Below are 19,135 nucleotides of genomic sequence, written 5' to 3'. Positions count from 1 at the left end.
ACTGTGCCTCTACGGACCAGACTACCTATCCTCACGCGCAGTGACATCGTGATTATGACACTGATCACCAAACCAACAATCTCTTACCTGCCATTGCTGGGCCAAACTGCTGGGAGAAAGCTATGAGAGAAGAGCACCTCACACACATGCACCCTGTCCCTGGGGGGTGAGGACCCACCTCCTTCACCCATCGGGATGGGCCTGCCTTTCCCAGGAGCTGCTCCTGGGAGCTCTGTGCCCAGAGCTGTCATCCCCTTGTTCTTACACGATCCTTGCTCACTTTTCCAGGAGCAGCCTTCTCCTTCTTGGAAACGAATTATAATCAATTTCCCTTTCTCCATGGGAACTGGGAGAACACTGGCCTAGAAAAATCCTGAGCTACAGGTCTTCCAGCCATCACTGCAAACACACTTTACAGCATTCACACATTTTCCTTCCTTGATCTGCTGTGGCTGCCAGGCTGTGACTAACATCGGGTGAAGCAGAAATAAGGCATTCTAGATGCTGGGGGGCCTGAGGGTTCAGCCCTGGCCTCACTGTGCCCTCCCAGCTGCTGAGCAACATACAGGCTCTCTAGGGGGTCTCAGTTTCCCCATCTGTAAGATGAGGAGTGATTACTGTTCTAGGTAATATCTAAGGGCGCTTCCAGTCCTAATTCCTCCAACTCTGGAAATCCATTTGCATTTCCCAATTCACACGGACTTAGAGGAAGCCGCTCAGGTCCGCCAGGTTGAGCGGAGGGACACATGTGGCCTGATCAGGACTTCCGTGCTGTTCCGACGGTGATGCAGGCTGGGCTGTGTGCACTCCGAGGGCGGGGAACCCACCTGGCACCAGCGCCTCCCTGGCACAGAGGAGGCATCAGACAAGCAAGTGCTTGCTGAATTTGCATCCCAGAGCAGTGCCCGTCCTACGCTGGGGGAGGGAAGGCTGTGGCAGGGAGGAGCAAGGTTCCACTCACATGGGGCGTGGAACATGACGAGGACAGAGGAGTGTTCCTTCACAAACTGGTCAAAGTCTTCATCGGTCAGGTGATAAACGGAGCCGCCCTCATCTGCCCAGGGAGTCTCGGGCACCTGGGGCTGTGGCGGCTGCGGACTGGAAGACCAAAAACAGGCAGAGCTCAGAGCAAGCCCCAGGGCCTGAGCAGCCCTTACAAAATCCAGCCCCCTGGCACAAAGCCCCCACTGGCTTGGCATGGCCTGCATCTGGGGCCCACCAGAAACTGCCCTGGTGGAGGAGTGGAGGGTGAGTGGTCTGGCCCTGCCCACCTCCACCATCCCCTCAGCCCAGAGAAGTGCCTAGCTGATATCCTATTACAAATAGGCTTTCAGTTACAGTTCTCTAGGCAGCTCAAGAAATCTTGCTTCCTCCCGGGAATCTGGGGGTTTGTTAGCTTCTCAAGCTCTTTCAAATTTTCAGCAAACTGGCAAGAATAAATAGCAACAGCCAAGAGTGACCTTTGGAAAAGCTCACTGTTGTGTTAAGTGGTCCCCACAGGGCAGGCAGGGGGAGAGGCAATAATAGAGGGGAGAGGGATATATGTGTGGGGCTGAGGAGGAAAGAGAGAGGCCAGGTGTGTGAGAAGACCAAATCTGGGCCGGGAAGGGCAGGGAGCGGGAGGCGGCCACATGGGAGGTGAGGGGCGCTCAATGACCAGAGTGGGAGGAGGGTCATGATGAGGAAGAGTGGGGCCAAGGGGAACGAGGCTGGGGGTACCTGAACAGTGAAAGTGCCTATGCTGCATCACGAATCTTCCTAGAGACCAGGAACAAAGTGATCTAGTTCTCCCAGAGGCAGAGCGCTGGAGCAGAAAGAGCCGGGCTTGGAGGTCAGTCCAAATCCCAACTCTACCGCCGCTGGTTGCAAAACCTCAGGAAGCAGCCGAACTGCCCTGGAGCCTGCTGCCACCTGGGACCACCGTGTGCTGATATCTACGTCACCAGCTGCTCTGAGGAGGAAGGCTCGCAGGTGCCCTCTCGCTCCAAAGCTGAGGACAAGACTGCTGGTGACACAAACCTCTTCACTGCCACAAGCACCTCTGCCAGAGCACCCTAACTGCTGCCTTGAAAAACCCTTTAGGATGACAAAGGTGAAAAGACAACCATTGTTTCCTACCTCTGAGAGTCGAGAGTAGAAAAAAGTGTAAAGTTCCAGCAGCCAGCGTGAGAATTCATGACCGCAATGTGGCCGACACAATGGAATCCACCCCCCCACCCCACAGCATGGCCTGGGTTTGACGTCACCCTCAGAAGCCTTCTCTGGTGCTTCTGCCTGGGCCCCGCTGGCGGCCTCAGCCACGCTGGTCCCGAGCAATGGGAAGTGACAGAGAGGGCAAACCACTCTCAGCCCATGTGTACCAACAGCAGATGGGGCTGATGGCAAAAATCAAGCTTCAGGATGAGTTACCAGCCAGACAGTGGTCCCAGACCAATATAGGAAAACCCAGGTTCCTATACTTGGGCTCAAAACACCACCAATTCTACTTCAGGGTATTCACCTCTACAATACACCTGCACACATCAAAATTATGTGAATTCAAAGGTATGCATTGTAGATGATCTGTCATAGAAAAGACTGGAAACAACCCGGTGTCCGTTGGTAGGAAATGGTTAGGTCAACTGCAGTCCATCCACACAACAGAGGGCTGAGCAGGGCAAAGAAGAACAAGGATGTTCTCTACGCACTGATGTGGACAGATTGCCAGGGTGCACAGAACAGTCCATAATGTGCTAGCTTGTGCATAAAATAGGGAGGGATAAAAAAATTCTTATTCACATTTGCTTGTATGTGCATAAAGAAACTAATCAAAGTTGTTACCTCTAGGGCGTGTAAGGGAGAACAGGATGGAGGAAACAGGTGGAAGGGAGACTTTTCAACGTATAATTTTTAAGTATCTTTAAAAAATTATTTTAATGTGAATGGAATCTATTCAAAAATTAAAATAATTTTTAAAAATCCAGCAAGAGCATACCCACAGGATGGAGAAACCACGGCTTAGCGGCAGTACAAGCATATGAAAGTGTCTGAGAAACTTCTAGTTAAACATAGAGGACAATACACTCTAAAACCACTAAAATAATAGTACAGGAGTTAAAAAAAAGTATGAACCCACAGGAGCAAAAAGAATAGGAAAGAAGACAACACCAAAGAAAGAAAAAGAGGTCAGTGCAATTTTAGAAGCTAGAAAACCGACTTTGCAGAAGAGATGGCGGAAACCCGAGGTGCTGGGTACGGAGAGGAGGCAGAGGCCCCAGAACCACACTAGAGTGCAAAGGCTGTGAGGGACATGGGGGCACCACCCCCTGGAGCAGGACTGTGGCCTGAGGCTGAAAATAGGAGCAGAAGGAAAGCTTGAGCAGACAGGCCCTCAGATCCTGCCCCTCACCCTCCAGCCAGGTGAACACCCCTCTCCCCCTCAGCAGACACGGGAAGTTTACATTCTGGAGAGGACCACAGAGCTGGGCACAGTGGTAAGGGGACTTACTGGAAAGACAGGGATTGAGTAGAAGTCTGAGGCCAAAACGCTAATCCCAAATTGTGTTTCTTACTGTCTCTCTCCTTGGATACCAGGGCTCCCTCTTATCTCTGTATCTCCTGCACCTAACACACAGCAGATTCCCAATAAATGCTTTTTGAGTAAATGACGGATTGAGGGAAGAATGGTTAAAGGAATTGGAGGCGTTTAACCTGGAGAGGCGAAGACAGGAGGAGCACAATAGCTATCTTCAAGTATTTCAGACTGCATCAGGAAGAGGAATTAAGATTTGCTTTCTATGGCCCCAAAAAGGAGAACCAGCACCAAGAGAAAGCTCCAAAGAAAGAAACTTCAGCTCAACAGAAGTAAGAATGTTCCCATCTGCAGCAGATGAGAGGGAAAGAAGCCGACTGGGAGTCAGAAGACCTGGGTGCGAGTCCTGTTTCCTCCACTTACCAGCTCTAGGGACTCAGGCAACCAACTTGACTTAAATCACCTACAGGACAGCATATTTGTAGGCTTTTCTTTACCTACCTCTCAGGAACATCTAGACAGATAACTGATGTGAGATACCTTGTAAATTTATCTCCACATGTTCCTAGATATCATCCACAACCTAAACCATAAGAATTGCTCAAACACAAGCAGGCAACCTCAAAATGAGTCAAGGCCCTGTTCTCTAAGGTGTCTGAGCAGGACTGTGGTAACCACTGATCTCCCAGGCTCTCCAGGACCGGGAAGTTTGCACAAAGTGGACCCTTGCCTGAGGTAGCTGCACGTGCAGCTCTAAGCATCTACAAGTCGAGAAAACTGTGTATTTGGTTTCAGTTTGCTTCTGGTTGTATAAAAACACACAGGCAGAAATGGGTAGCTGGGCCAAAGTGGACTGCCACTTCTGCACTCTACCCGCCAAGCCCAACTCAGCAGCATGAAATCCGAGAGCGGAATGCGAAATGCAGCTGTCAGGAACACAAGAGGGCACACTGGCCACGATCAACACAGCTGCCCCAGACCCCTGGGATGCTCCGACACCAGGGGTTCCCCACTGGCCTCACACCGTGCCCACCCACCAGGGTCACTCAGAGGGCAGGATCCAGGCTCTTCCCTCCCGGGCTTCTGAAAGTTATCCGGAGAATCAGCAAGGCTGGGTGCACCCTCATCCTTCTACGCTCAGCCGCCGTAAGCCGTGAGCAGCCAATGGAGAGCCCAGGGAAGCAGGAAAGGTGGGATCACTGTTACCCACTAGGATTGCGGGGGGAATCTGGGAAAGACTTAAAACACCTGACAGCGGGAAAACCACATGAGAGCTGAGTATACGTGGGGGGAGAATCTAGAAGGAAATTCACCACAATATCGCAACACATTATCTTTGGGTAATGGGGGTGTTTTTCTTTTTGTTTAAGGATATTTTTAAGTTTTTCTATAATAACATATCTCATTTGAATAGCCTTAAAAATCAGAAAATATTTTTAAAAAAATTAAGCCAGTAGGCAGCACAGTGACATCACTAGCTCTTGCCAGGCGTGACATGAGGCAGCTCACTGGGGGTCCTTCAGGAGGTCGCCTCCCTGCCCCCGCCATGCTGGGGGAGTGGGCTGTAGTCATGCTTCTGGAGGAGCTGCCCCCATGTGTGTGCCCCCAACACAGTGATCACAGGGGGCTGGACAGCTCGGGAGGGGCTGCCCAGGGAGACCCTAATTCTGCCTTCCCTTCCCTGGAGTTACCCCACCAACCTCAGCTTGGAGACCCAGGTTGAACCAGAAGCTGCTAACAAGGTTTCCTTCCCATGTAGGGTGAGGACAGGGAGGAAGGCGGAGGTGGGAAGCGGCGAGGCGCCAGCCCAGGACAGAGACCTAGATGCAGCCCTGGGGTTGCCCAGGCCAGAGCAGAGGCTGGTGGAGGAGCTGGGGTGGTGGTGTGCAGAGAGGAAGGGTGGGGGGACAGAGTGGCAGGTTCCAGGGGGGACATAATAACCTGTCTCAGAAACACTGATGGGCTCCCTTGTCTAGGGCTAGCAAGCAATCCTGAACACTTTTTTACAAAAACCAAACTTTATCCTTCCAAAAAGATATGAGTGTGTTTTGAAACCAGAAAAGGTTAGAGAAGGGGAGGGAAGCAGACAGATTTTATGCTCTGGTGACAAATGAGATTGCTGTTTGTTGACACCTTCTCCCAAAGCAGAGCAAGATATGTCTGGCTGGAGGAGAGGACATGCTTATTAACAAATGAAAAAGGAAAACAGGGCGCGAAGGCCCAGGTTAAGACAATGAACACATGATAATGGGGAGCTGCCTTCTCGGGCAGGGGCTGGAAACGAGGTGAGAGATGGGGACGGAGATGTGGAAATGCTTCCAAGAAATACAAGACGCTACACAAACACGGTGCTATCGTTGTGTTTTATCTCCGGGGCCCCTGGGAACTGAGAGAACAGAAGACTTCGAGTTTCAACCTTTAGAATCTAACAGTTTGTTTCTTGGGGTTTTTTTTTTCTTTTGGTACAAAATTCATCCTCCTTTCCCATTCTAAAAATACATATTTCAACCTCCATATCTTTGGATGACTAATTCTTTAAATCTGTGCCCCTCAGGTAACAAAGTCAATAAATATCCACTGTGCTGGCAACTGGGCGAGGCGGAGGGGCTCTGAGCAGAACTCGGGGGAGCTGACCAGACCGTGGGGGCTGCTGCCCAGGGTCAACCCCAGCGCTGCCACTTGTCAGCCGCAGGGGCTTGGACAAGTGACTTCGTTGCTGTGCTCAGTTACTCCATCTGTAAGGATGATAATGCTATCTCCCTCACAGGGCTGCTCTGAGGATTACATGAGAATCCACAGAAAGTGCTTAGAACAGTGTCAGCCCCAAAATGCTCAAAAGCGCAGCCCCAAAATGCCCAAAGTGCAGCCCCAAAATGCTCTCTGTTATTAATCCAAAAACCATGCACAAATAGCCCCACACGGGCAGTGACCGGTAAGAGCCAAACTGGTGACAGGTGAAGTGCCAGGCAAGCAGGGTGAGTACTCAGCTGGGACGGCCCAGGGAGGGTCTAGGAGAGGCGGCCCCTCCCCAGCTCTGGTCGTGGGGTAGGGTGTAGGGAAGACGGACTCCCTATCCAACGCCCCAGTCAGAGTCCCACCGTCATGCCCAAGTCACACGCCTAGCAGGGTAGGGGCTGCAGGTGAGGGCTGTTACTAGCATCCAACCACATTACAGAACAGGGACCACAGGGGGCCGTGCAGCAGCGTCCTGGCGAGCGCGTGGTGAAGGCAAAGCACTCTGCAAATCCAAGGCATTAGAGGATTTTTCAGTAGCTTTGCAGCAGCTCACACAGTGTTATGTTTGAAATACAATTTCAACTGACAATTCTATTTACAGAGAGACCTGCAGTGGAACTTCTCTCAAACGTGACATCCTGGGTGAGAAATACCTCAACCCATCAGACAGATAGGAAGGGGAAAAACTATTTAAAACGCAGTCATCACAGCCAAAGTCACACCCAATCCTCCAACTCCTGCATCCTAAACTCACAGAGACCTCCACCTTCACCTAGACGGAGCACAGAAGCAGCTGTACGGGTAGCACAGCAAACCCTTTCCCTTCCTCATTCTCTTCCCCAACCCCTAGCCAGAGCCCTGCCACCAGGAACCACCCTGGGGCCCGGCAGCTGCCCCGCCCTCTGGGAACCCCTCCACCTCTAGGCAAACGCCAGACTTACTTCTTCATCCACTCCACAATGTCCTCAGCTGTGGACCCATAGTTGTCGTACTGGAACAGAAACCGTCCTTTCCTGTGAAACGTGGAGAGACAACGTGGGCTCAGCCAGCGTGCAAACGCCATCACGGAGGGGAGCAAGCTTCAGGAGGGAAGCAGGAGACTTACTCGAAATAGCAGATGGTGGGGTAGCCGCGCACATTGTACTCTTCCTTGATGTTTTCAAATTCTGAGGGGTAGACGTTCATCCCAGCCAGCACCTAGGAGCAAAGGGAGAACAGACTGTTCCACCCTCTGCCCCGCAGACACCCTCCCCTCGTCCATGCACTGCCCGTCCAGACGTGCAGCCCAGGGCAGCAGGGGAGAAGGCAAGCAAAGCCAGTTGGGAACAATGACCAGGAGCTGTGGAAGAGGCAGGCCTCTGGGCCTGAGTGTAGCCCTCCACACAGGTGTTCCCTTCTGCCTGCCCTGCAGGAGGAACCATTTCAGAGCAAAAACAAAGTTCTGAGGGTTGAGGAAGAAACCTGGTCTTGTTACCAAGTTCCAACAGGTCTGAGAGTGGGGCCACTACCACCCAGGCACATATTATGCCTCTTCTCTGCCCACGTCAACTCAGGTAGTGCTCATGGAGTCCCATTCAGCGGTTCCACAACGTCTGCAGACACCTTCCCAGCTACCTCACAGCCTGTCCTTAGTCTGTCCACCTGGGCTTTATGCATGACGTTTTTCAACTTCACAGATCACATGTGGTTAAGGAGAGTGTGTGGTTCTCATGACGATCCGCTTGCCTAACTCTCCTTCCTCCAGACCTTGCAAGGCCTCCCCAATAATTCCTCCTGTTCGTGACCATCACCCACAGCTTCGGAATGATTTGACCATCATTCTGAAGTCTGAACATGTTCTGATTGCAGGGGTCCACATCTAACACCCCTGAATCAGAAAGGAGACTTCTAGTAGCTGTGTTACTGAAGACAGGGCTAAGTGCTAAGAACAACCCAGAATGCAGAGTCCCCTAAAACTGCTTTCCTGGAGCAGGATCCTTCTTCTCTAGGGCTGGCTCAGGCGCCCGGAAAGAGGACTTTGAATCTGTTCTCACAAGAGAACGCAGACAGAGGCCAGATACAGGAACATTGTTCCACAAAGCAGGGTGCCACAGAAGAGAGGGGAAAGGAAGTTCAAAAAAGCCAGGAGCACTTACAGAAGCAGAGAGAAGACACCCAGGAAGCTGAATTTTGCTCAAGAATACATCAGGACACACAGGAAGAGAAAAAGGAAAACAGTTGTTTCAGTGGACAATGAACTTGATTGGGAAGACTGCTTTCTCTAGGAGTCATGTGACTTTGGGCAAGTCACCCACCCTCATGGAGGTTCCCTGTGTGGAAGACGTGGGTGACAAGACTGTCACAGGGCTCTTAAGATGATTGAATGAGATGACCCATGTCAGAGCTTTTAGCACAAAACTCAATAACCGTCAAGTTCTTTGTTTTCTACCAAATCCTCCTGGTGCCACCTGTGCCTCCGGCCTCTCCATCCTTGGAGGCATCTGAACACGTCTTTCTAACTGTTTTAAGTACCCAGCCATAATGCCTGGCATACAGTGAGCACACAATAAATGCTTGCTAAATCACTGATTTTCCCCCCAGCCCATTTTGGGATGTTACAAGGAATACAGGGAGAATAAGCCTGAAATATAACTTACTAGAAGCCCTGGAACCCTCTAAAAACCATTCTGTTCATTCCCCGAGACTGATTCCGTAGCCTGTTCCAGTAATATTTGTCTACTTTAAAGTTCCTTTTTTATGTCTAATTGATCTCCCTAGTGTCAGTGCACATTCACCACAAGATTAATCTTCCACATCCTCCCCTGTCATTACATCACTTCCCTGTACAAAACCTTTCGATTCCACTGAATACAGGCTAACATCTCACTCCACACTCAAAGACCATATGGTCCCTCTCTCATTTTTGGATTCTTCCTTCTTACAAAACCCTTAATTATACACCTGCTAGAGTCTAGATTTTTTTATTCTTCCAGGAATGAGACAGTCTGAGATTTCTGCAAGGGAGAAAGTTGGACTGTTTGCCATCTAAGGCACCTTGCACCCGGGCAATATGCCACAGCAGCAAGGAGCATGGGCTCAGGGCCAGGAGGCTGGGTTTGAATCCTGACTTCGGATTCAAATCCCCACTTCAGAGATGCATGTCCTTGAACAAGTCACACTGCCTCTATGCCTCAGTTTCCTCATTTGCAGCCACCTCTTGTGGTTGTTGTGAAGATTAAATGAAATAATGCAAGTAAAGACTCTACAACACTCAAGATATGTTAGCTCTTTTCATTCATACTATTAAGAGGCTCATGTTTCCAGAACACATGCTGTGCTCTCCTGGCCCTACTGTGTGCCTCCTAGTCCCTTTACCCAGGATGCCCTGTCCCCCTCTCGCAGCACCACCAAAGACCCACCCATCCTTCAAGGCAAATCAAATCCCACCTCCCTGGGTGGCCTTTCCAAACCACCCTTGCTTGTGGTGAGCTCTTAATTCTCCAAGTTTCTGTAGCACTTTTGTACCACTTTCGGGGCATTTATTAGTTAATGAGATAAATATTTTTTGAACAACTATGTATAACCACTTTTTGTGGAGTTTGTGAAGCCAAATGAGGCAAAATTGGTGTCAACCTAGAAGTTAAGGCCACACGCGTGACACAGTCATGTGGGCTTGGGGACGTTCAGTCAGCATGGCGTGCTCTTCCTCGTGTGCAGCCTGTGTTCTGATGGGAACGATCGCGGAAGCTTCACAAGCAGGCACGTGAGCTAGTGCTCCAAGGAGGGAAGGTTTCCATAGACATTCCAGGAAGAGAAAATGGAGGCAAAATGAAGCAGGATGCGGCTTGAGAAATGGGCAACGTGTCAGTGTAACTGGACTATAGGGACACACAGGAGGGAGCAGTAAAGAGAAGGCTGGGCAAGTTCACTGAGGTCATTTTGGAAAAGGCTTTAATGCCTAAAAACCCTTTATTCAGGAGGTGCTGGCGAGCTATTGAGGATTTCCCAGCTGCATTTTTTAGGGTATAAAAGTTGGGCTGTGAAAGGAAAGTCGTGGGCTGTGGAGACAAGTCAGCAGTCGTTGGCGACCACCCTGTGCGGGCTGACCAGGGCCTGACTAGGACAGTGGGCAGGGAGAGGACGGAGGAGGGAGGGGAGAGATGTCAGATGAGGCCCTGGCAGCAGGGTGTGTGGCAGAGGACTGGGGTACTCGGGAAGAGGCATGAAGGAAAGTTGGTGTCTGCCAGATGGAAAGGTACTGAGTTTTATTTTAGACATCCTGCATTTTAGACATGGGAAGAAAAATCCAGACTGAGATGTCAAGCAAGCAGTCTGACACACGGTACTGGAGCGTAGGGAAAGGACTCCAGCTCCATGGACCTACATTTTGTTGAAGCTATGGATGTGGAAAAATACTGAGGGACAGACCACAATGAGACAAGGAGAGCACAGCACCAGGCCCATGCTCCCATGAAAGAAAAGAGGAGGGGAAGCAGAGCCCTGAGAGCACCCCCATTTAGTGAGTGGGGGGAAGAGGAAGCACAGAGCAGTGGAGGAGGGGGGTCAATCATTGTATCTGTGAAGAGTCTGTAGGTTTTAGAGCTGTCTCCACACACCACACCATTTCCTCTTCACAACAACCCAGTGAGGTGGGCAGGGTTGGCATTATCACCCCCATTTTACAGATGGGGAAAAGGAGGCTCCACCACTGAGGAGCTTGTCCAAGATCTCCCAGCTGGTTATTGAGAGCCAGTGCCACAGTCTGATCTGCACAAACCTGTCACCATTTCATGGTGTTTAGACCCAGATGGCCCTTCACGGCCAAGGTCAACAAAAGACTGGGTAAAGCTCACAGGCTCAGTGTGGATGTCGACAACTGGCAAGGCTGGCAGGAGGAGGCAGACGGGGATGGGCTCATTCTGACGGCTGCTCCGAGACGGGGAGCAGCAACGGCTGCTGACAAGGATGTCAATTAGCAGGAGTAGACGGGACAGATGCCAATGAGTCACCAGGCGTCAGTGACAGCAAAACAGAGGCAGATCTGAGTTTGGAAAACGGCAAAGGCTGCATATCCCTGACCTGGCCTGGCTGCCGTCTTAATGACGTCATCAGGTTAGACACCTCCCAAGAACTCTGTAGTGGAGGAAGATTGCTGACCTTTGCCACCGACATGGCCAGCCTAAAAGGCCTCAAAGATAACAGAGATGAAGAGGAGACAGGAGGCGCTAATCGGCTGGATTTCAGCTGTGAGGGGGGAGTGAGCTTTTGACTTCTGAGGACTATCAGCCCATCTCTGCCCTGTGTGTGAGGACAGAGAGGAATCCACGCCCCTGGTCGCCCAGTTTCTGGGCAGCTGTGGCTGCACCATGAGCCCTGGCCTCCAGAGGCCTCCTACAGTGGGTGGTGTCCGCGATGGCCAGGACCCTTCCCCCTTCATGGAGCTGGGAAACAGTGACAATTTTTCAAAAGGTGATTCCCTAAGAAACCACGGAAAAACAGAACAAAACAAACCCCAAGCAAGAAAATACAGAAGCAAGGAAACAGAGGAGCTCATATAACACAGACGCCTCAGGCCGAGGTGACCACCACTTGGCCAAAGCTGGGCTTGAGTGGCCAGGCTCTCCAGGTACCCGGATAATCCCAGCCACTTCTGTAACGTTGTCGAGGGAACCAGCAGGTTCAGGTTTTACATTTCTCAACCTGGGCCCAGGCAGGAGGAGCAGGAACCGTTTTTTTCCTTTTTAGGAAGCAGGTACCCTTATCCTAAGTAATCTTCAGGGCTAACCTTCCGAAAGCCTGGTGGTGTGAGCCCAGGGCCAAGGGGAAAGGTCCCCGTCCCACAAACGTCCTTCTCACTTTGTCTCTGTCCTTAATAACTGATGCTCTGAATTCCTTTAAAAAGGGGAACATTACTTTTAATGTAAATATAGAGCTTAAAATAAACTAAAACAATCATATTATGATTAGTATCAACTGGTGAACAAAGTGATCTAGAACAAAAGCAAAGATGGGCAGACCTGGCCGTGCCTGGAAGGAACAGGCTCTGCGGGGAGCGAGGGAAGGGCCTGGAGGAATACTGAGTTTGGCAGGTGGATACAGCATTTGCTGAGAATCTTCCAGAAGGTGCACGAGACTGGCACCAAGACCTTGCCTGCTTTGATGGGGCAGGCGAGGGTAATTCATGATCCGATTGGGGCTGGAGCTGTTTACCTTTCACGGCACCACACAGTTCTAAAGTTGAGCTGAGCAGTTTTCTAAGTGCATGCGGGTGCAGGTAGGGAGAACACTGTGGGTAATTAAGTCTCTTCTCCAGGCGAAATAATCTTAAAATACGGTACCTACTGAGGCCCCAAAATGCAAAGTGGAACCTTCCCAGAGTGATGTGTGTGTGCCCCAAGGCCAAACGTCTCCAGGCAAGTTGCTAAAAATTCATCAGTGAGAGACAGGCAGGACCTTGGTGTCCCACCAGAATGAGGTCAAAAGAGAAAGCACTGGTTCTTTGCAAGCCAATCTTGTGGCCACCCAGCAGGGCTATCACCATGCCCAGGTGCGGCCATTTAAACTTTTTAAATTGACTTTGAACTAATCAGCAACTGAACTGGATCCATAAAGATCACGATGCAGTTTTAAGACCTCAGAAACTCCCTCAATGGGACTTTGGCCAGCCCCACTGAGATGGCTCCTCCAGATTACCTTTCATGAAAGGTGTAGGGATTTTTCCACCTTCTCTAGAGGACCTAGCTGTTATTTTTCTGTTGCCACTGAAAAACAACAACAAAAACAACCAAAATCCAACCAAACAAAAAAAGCCAAAACCTCCGTGGCTCAGGGTAAGCGCAAAAATGGACAGACGTGGCACAAAAGAGACAAACCTGACAGGGTGGGAGAAACACAGAGATGGCCAGGACCACCAGTGAGTGGGCTCTGACCTGGGGGAGGTCTGACCACCCTGGCCTTCCCTCCTCCCTCGCTGACCATCCCGCTTGCTCCTACTTCTCTGAAGGCCCGTTTCCTCAGTGGCTCCTCTTCCCCCTCCTGTCCCTAAAGGTAGGCATCCCTGAGACTACCTTGTCACCCCTGCACACTCTCCCTCAGAGAACACCTTCCTGCTCAGGTCCCCACTGCCCCCTCTGGACTGCCTCGTTCTGCCGTGGTCTCCACCATTCTTCCCGCCCCACAGGAACCACAGGACCCTGGCAAGCCTGGGCAGGAGACTGCCTCGTGAACATGCCTCATGAACATGTTTGTGCTTCGGGCCCACCACTGCTGTCACTGTGCCCCTTTCTCTGCCACTGTCCCCGGCTTTGGGAGCCTCAGCACACTTTGGAGCTCAATCCCAGGAATTCTGGACCCCTGACGGTCGGCTGTCAGCCTGGTCTCCCAGCAACACCACACGTGCTTCTTGCTGGTTTCCTGGCTATTTCATCACTAGCCTCTGACAGGTGCCAGATTCTCCTGGTCCCAGCAACGCTGCGGAGTTCTCAACACTCACTGGGGGCTGGTCTCTGTCCACATTCCCCGGGGCGGCAGGTCAGCAGCAGCAGGGTAAGTCCTCCTTGTGATTTCAAAACCTGCCCTGTCCCCCCGACCCTGCACCCCTCCTCTGCTGTCTCCCCAGGTGAGCGGGAGAAGTCCGAGGGCCAGCGAACACCTATGGCCCATGGGGCCCCACTTACGGAGTGGCCTCGCAGCTGGGTCGCAGCCTTCTGGAAATGCGGCATTATCCTCTTGCACATGCTGCACCCTGGTCACAGGCAGGAGAAAAACCAAACTCGGTTAGAGTGCGTGCCGGGCTCTGTACTCCCCCTTCCCGTCCCTCAGGCCAACCTGTTGTTCTACCAACAAAGACTTATCCAGCCTCCAGAGGCACAGGACTGCCCCAGACTCTGGAAACACACAGGAACAGGATGCAGAGGCCCTGGCCCCACAGAGCTTACAATCTCCACAGTATGAAAAACGACACAGCTCACAGTCACTCAATAAATGTGTGACTGATGAAGCAAATGGGACACAGCTGGAGAAGGGCAAAGCGCTGAATACTTTAGAGCCGATGATGAGTTCAATATGAATTCAGGAACCAGAATACGTGCCAGGAAAGCACCCCCTTCATGCACAGCTAAAAGCCTCCCCTCACTGCCCAGTTAGGGCTGCAAATGAACCTGAATCAAATGCCATAAAGAAAACGTACAACTACAAACGCAATGACTTCCGGATTTTCCTGCCCTTTTTACTCCATTTACAACAACAATTACACAGTGACTGGAGGCAGGTTGGGCATGAAAGGTGCTGGCTCTGGCCCCGCGGGAAGACCACCGGGCCAGGATTGAACACTCGAGTTCTCATCTTTCCTCGACTTGCTGGATAGCCCTGGACAGGTCACCTCCTCTCTCTGGGCTGCTGCTCCTTCAGGCAAATGAGGGGCACCGGACCAAGAACCTCAGGTCCCTTCTAGCTCTGATGTCGGAGGATTCTGTGATGTCTTTGGCTCAAGTGAGAGCTTGAGGGACTCAGGATCAAGAATGGCAGGCCCCCAACATCCACTACTACTTCAGAGTGACCTTGATTTCAACCCACCCCTTCCCTTCAACCAGAGCAGGCCACATATCAGCAGTGACTCTGTAGGACACGACTGCCACTTTCCTCAGACGCGAGGAATTCTGACACGCCAGGCTGTTATTCTTTCTGACAGCCGCTAGGCTGCAAAACAGGCTTTGAGATGCATCTGAAGGCCGAAGACACCAAAACTGCCTGGAATTCCATGTCAGGTTGGATCTCATCTTAACACAGCACAGCGGGGACAGGGCCAGGCGGCAGCAGGCTGACAAGCTCTAATCCATGTGCAGCTAACGCCTTGGCAGGCCGTGGGCAGAGTGATACAGAACAGAGAGGTGCTCTCACCCATCGAGCCAGATATAGACTGGAGAACTGTCAGCAGGTCAAAACTCCCCCGGGACCACCGGAACCTCCCCAGCACCAAGTCCACTGGACAAGATGCGATGTAGGATATTTTGACATGCAACTCTCAAAATGCCCATGGCCCCCTCCCCAACATTCCTGCCTGGCAGAGAGATGGATGCACACGCACACCAGCATATTAAGCATAGGCTTAAGTTCATGCCATCAGTTCAGGCTCAGACTCAGGGGGACTCAGGAGAGTAGGAGATGTTGCAAGGTCAGCCTGCAGCACGATCCCACAGCATCTGCCCTCAGAAGACAAGATGCGCCTCTCCCCAGTAGCTGCCACCACAGCACAGACCCCACAAGTGTTGTGAAGGAAGGAACATGACACTTGTCAGAGGACTTTGTTCCCATTGTGGGGATTCACAGAGAGGAGAATGGAAACAGGGACAACAATGCCAACCCCACTGGATGCCCGTGCTCCATCAGGTGGATGCCACACAGTAGGGACAACAGGAGGCCACACGGCAGAGGAAGGAGCTCCGCTCTGGGGAGAACAAGACCCAGATCTGCATCTCCCCTTGACCATTTGCTGCCTGTGTGACCCTGGGCTAGTGACACAAGTGGTCTGAGCCTCAGTTTCCCCATCTGTGAAGTGGAGACAGCACCTGCCCTACAGGCTGAGGGTCAGAGCCAACACCTGGGAGGGCAGGCAGAGCCAGGCACCCCGCAGGGGAGGCTCAGCCAACACAAGGCCTGAGAGTCTGCCTGCCGGTCCATGGTGGGGAAACACTACTACAGGGAACAGAGGATGTCACTCCACTGCCCAGGAGGGAAAACAAAGGGGGTGCACTTGCAGCCCTTCACCCACTCTTTACTCAGTGACTTGATGAGATGGTGGAGTCCGACACCCACTGGGCCACACTCATCAGGCAGGAGCTTAATTTATGACCTGTCCCCACAAGTGTGGCCTCTCTCTCTCAGTTCTGCCTGTCTGGAACAAGATTATGCCCCATGCTCCCCAAACAAGTGGTAAGTCGCCCAGCTGTCCCCATGGGCGGAGGCCAGCAGTGCTGGGTGAAGATGTTATTGTGGGCAAGAGGTGATGGAAGAGTAACAGGAAGCCATGGGCCATGCCAGTTCCCAATCGAACTTGACCAGGAACAGTGCTGGCACTGGGATCCGTATCTGAGTTTATTTTGTAACTGACTCGACTGGGAGGCAGGGGAAAAGATAAGACTAATTCCCTCTCTCAACCTCCCCAAAGTTAGAGCAGTCAGCCCTTTTATTTTCTCATTAATTCAGTCAACAAACTTTTACTGAATAAACAGTAGGTCCCGGGGACCCAGATTCCTTGTCACAACTAAAGGCTCCTACTGCCTTTGGCTTAATTCACCCCCAAACATGATCAAAGAGTCCTAAAAGACTTCCCAGTTAGGGAACTGGTGTGTTTCCCAGGAGTAAGCTGAATTATGAGGCCATGAAGGCTTGATGACATTAATATAATAAAAGCACAAGTTTGTTTCATTAAAAACAACAATAACAAAAGAATCCTGGGGTTACCTGGGACCCGGGCGGCCATCCAATCTGGCCCTTCCACCACAAGTTTGAAGGGAACAGCTCCAAGTTTTCTCCCTCCCTCCCTCACTACTAACCTCTCTGTGACACCTCCATGGAACCTACCTTCTCCCACCCCAGCTTTCTATTACATAAAGATAATAACTATGCTCGCATCTCTGTCTGCTCTGATGAGTGGGATGGCACGCTGCCAGGCAGCCTGGGGCGTGAGAGGCAGTGGCACACACATTCAGGGGCAAACTGCTGGTGAACCACTCTGGGTAAGTAATTAAGTAGTGTCATTACACTGAAACCTGCACGGTTATGACATGATCCTGCCTGTGACATGTACTGTACACTGGCACACACTCTGCTTTGGTCTCATTTAACCAATGTGTTGAGTCCTGAAGGGTTCTGAGATAAACCGAAAGAGGCCTGTCTCAAGGGGCTGTGTAGGTAGGACAATTCCTGAAATTTGCAGCTGGGCAATTAATAAGATCCCTCTAAAGAGAAACAAAAAGGGTAAAACCAACCAGTGAGCATCAGTAACAGAATGGTCCAGGGTTAAGGTGCAGACCACTCTGGGCAGAGCCCGATCTACCAGGAAGTACGACACCAGGGCTTCCTTCCCCAGGCAGGCACACTCTGGGGCCAGCAAGGTGTCTGGGGGAGTTCGGGTGGGAGGACACCTAGCAATCAACATGGGCTGAAGAGACACTGTTGTCCTGGTGAACAAGCCATAGGCCCAAGTCAGGCAGAACCACCAGAACCCCACAGAAGGGCATCCAGCTGGGGAGGCATGGTCACCAGGGTGGGGATGGGAGGGGCCTTTGGTCAAACAACTTCTCAGGGAGGAGGAACAGAGGTGGGCTTTCCAGAGTAAACAGAACCCTGGTGCCACAGCCTATGGCACCCACCAGAGCCACAGACACGCCTGGGCACACCCACCTCCCACCGTACGCAGCCCCTCTCTCCCCAGCCTCTAGGCTCTGGCTTCCTGAGGGGCATCTGCTGTTCACAGAGTCACAGCTTTAAGGGCCTTCCATAGGCTCTAATCCAGGGTTTTTCAATCTGTGGGTCGGGACCCATGAGCCTGTAGGGGTGGCTCAGACAGTGGATATCTGAGGCTCTGCGGGACACACTGTCAACTACTCAACCCTGCTGCTGTAGCTTGAGAGCAACCAGACAACATATAAATGAATGGATGTGGCTGTGTCCCAACAAAAATTAATTTACAAAAAAGGTGGCCAGCCCATGGGACATAGTTCGCTGACCCTTTATTACAGGGTTATAAAGTAGTAGGAAAAACCAATAACTTTCAAATAAAACAGAATAGAAAGGAAAAGAACCATGTGCACCAGAGCTGGTAAAGTGGGTGGCAGGCAGTAAGGGTAAGTATGGTTTTGCAAAACTCCTGTTTCAGCTTATTTACATACAATTTACATACACTTATAGTACTGGGTTGCAACGTAAAATATTTTTAATACTGTGAAATGCAGTCAAAAAGTTTGAAAGCCACTGCTCTGATCCAACCCCCTTCTCTTACAGACATGGAAAGGGAGGCACAGAGAATTGAAGCACTTGACAAGGTCACCCACCTCACTGGTGGCACAGCTGGAATCAGAACCCAGGTCCCTGCTTGTCATCTCAATGATCCTCCTGCTCTTCCCATGGTCTCTTGCCTCATACAGACACTGAACTCAAGCATGGGGCCCCTTTCTCCCTGGTCCTGATCCCCCACTCCTTCCAAGTGGCACCAGCAAGGTGAGGGGGAGCCAGAGCTGGACCAGCGGCTGCCTTAGAGGCCGGCCAGGCTCTGGATGGTGAGCAGCAGCCACACCTCAGAGCATGTGCCAAGGCCAAGGTGTGGCTCCACCGGCTACACGGCTGGCAGGACAGGGGCTTCAGGCCCACAGGAGGCAGAGGAGTGGGGGAAGGCGGAGGCCCCTGGAGAGTAGACCCATGTTGTTGCCGGGTGGAGCTTGGGGTGAAGAGGGCAGAATGATGCCGATTCTAGTGAGAGAAAAACTGACATGGACAGCAGGAGGGGAGGAACCAGACGAAAAGGCAAAGATGAAGGAAAAGAGGTGCAGACAGAAAGACGGGGTGAGTGATGTGATTCGGTGTTCTAGGTGAGAGACCTGGGGCCAGTTCCAAGTCCTCCCCCGCACCCGGCAACCCCAGCTGCCCCCCAAGAGACTGAACAACCAACTCTGGCCCCAAGGAGAAAGGTCACTCACAGGGGGCATAAAACATCATCAAGAGCGGCTTCTCTTCCTTCTTCAGGAGCCGTCTGAAGTCCTGAGGCACAAACAGAGAACACGCAGGTCACACACAACACAGTAACGGAGGCGACATCCCCACAGGGCCCACAGTGGTGGGAGGGGCGGGGCGAGCACTGCAGAACCCCACGGTCTGACCTGGGGAGCAGGGATGCAGTACAGAGTCACCACC

The 19,135-nt window shown here is 51.7% G+C and overlaps 1 protein-coding gene across 1 annotated transcript in view; it reads right to left on the bottom strand.

Annotated features, from left to right (window-relative positions):
* The window catches only part of PDIA5 (protein disulfide isomerase family A member 5), an 88,319-nt gene that overhangs the window by 27,906 nt on the left and 41,278 nt on the right, over positions 1-19,135 (bottom strand). The window contains exons 7-11 of the mRNA XM_004424496.2: positions 18,922-18,982; positions 13,903-13,970; positions 7,353-7,444; positions 7,189-7,260; positions 962-1,098 (exon numbers count right to left, since the gene is read on the bottom strand). Of these exons, the coding sequence (XP_004424553.1) occupies positions 962-1,098; positions 7,189-7,260; positions 7,353-7,444; positions 13,903-13,970; positions 18,922-18,982 (430 nt within the window). The remainder of the gene's footprint in view (positions 1-961; positions 1,099-7,188; positions 7,261-7,352; positions 7,445-13,902; positions 13,971-18,921; positions 18,983-19,135) is intronic.

Source organism: Ceratotherium simum, chromosome 15 (assembly GCF_057802395.1).
Source record: "Ceratotherium simum simum isolate JZ-2026a chromosome 15, ASM5780239v1, whole genome shotgun sequence".
Classification (NCBI taxonomy): domain Eukaryota; kingdom Metazoa; phylum Chordata; class Mammalia; order Perissodactyla; family Rhinocerotidae; genus Ceratotherium; species Ceratotherium simum.
Note: the sequence above shows the minus strand (reverse complement) of the source record. Positions and strands in the feature narration are given on the sequence as shown.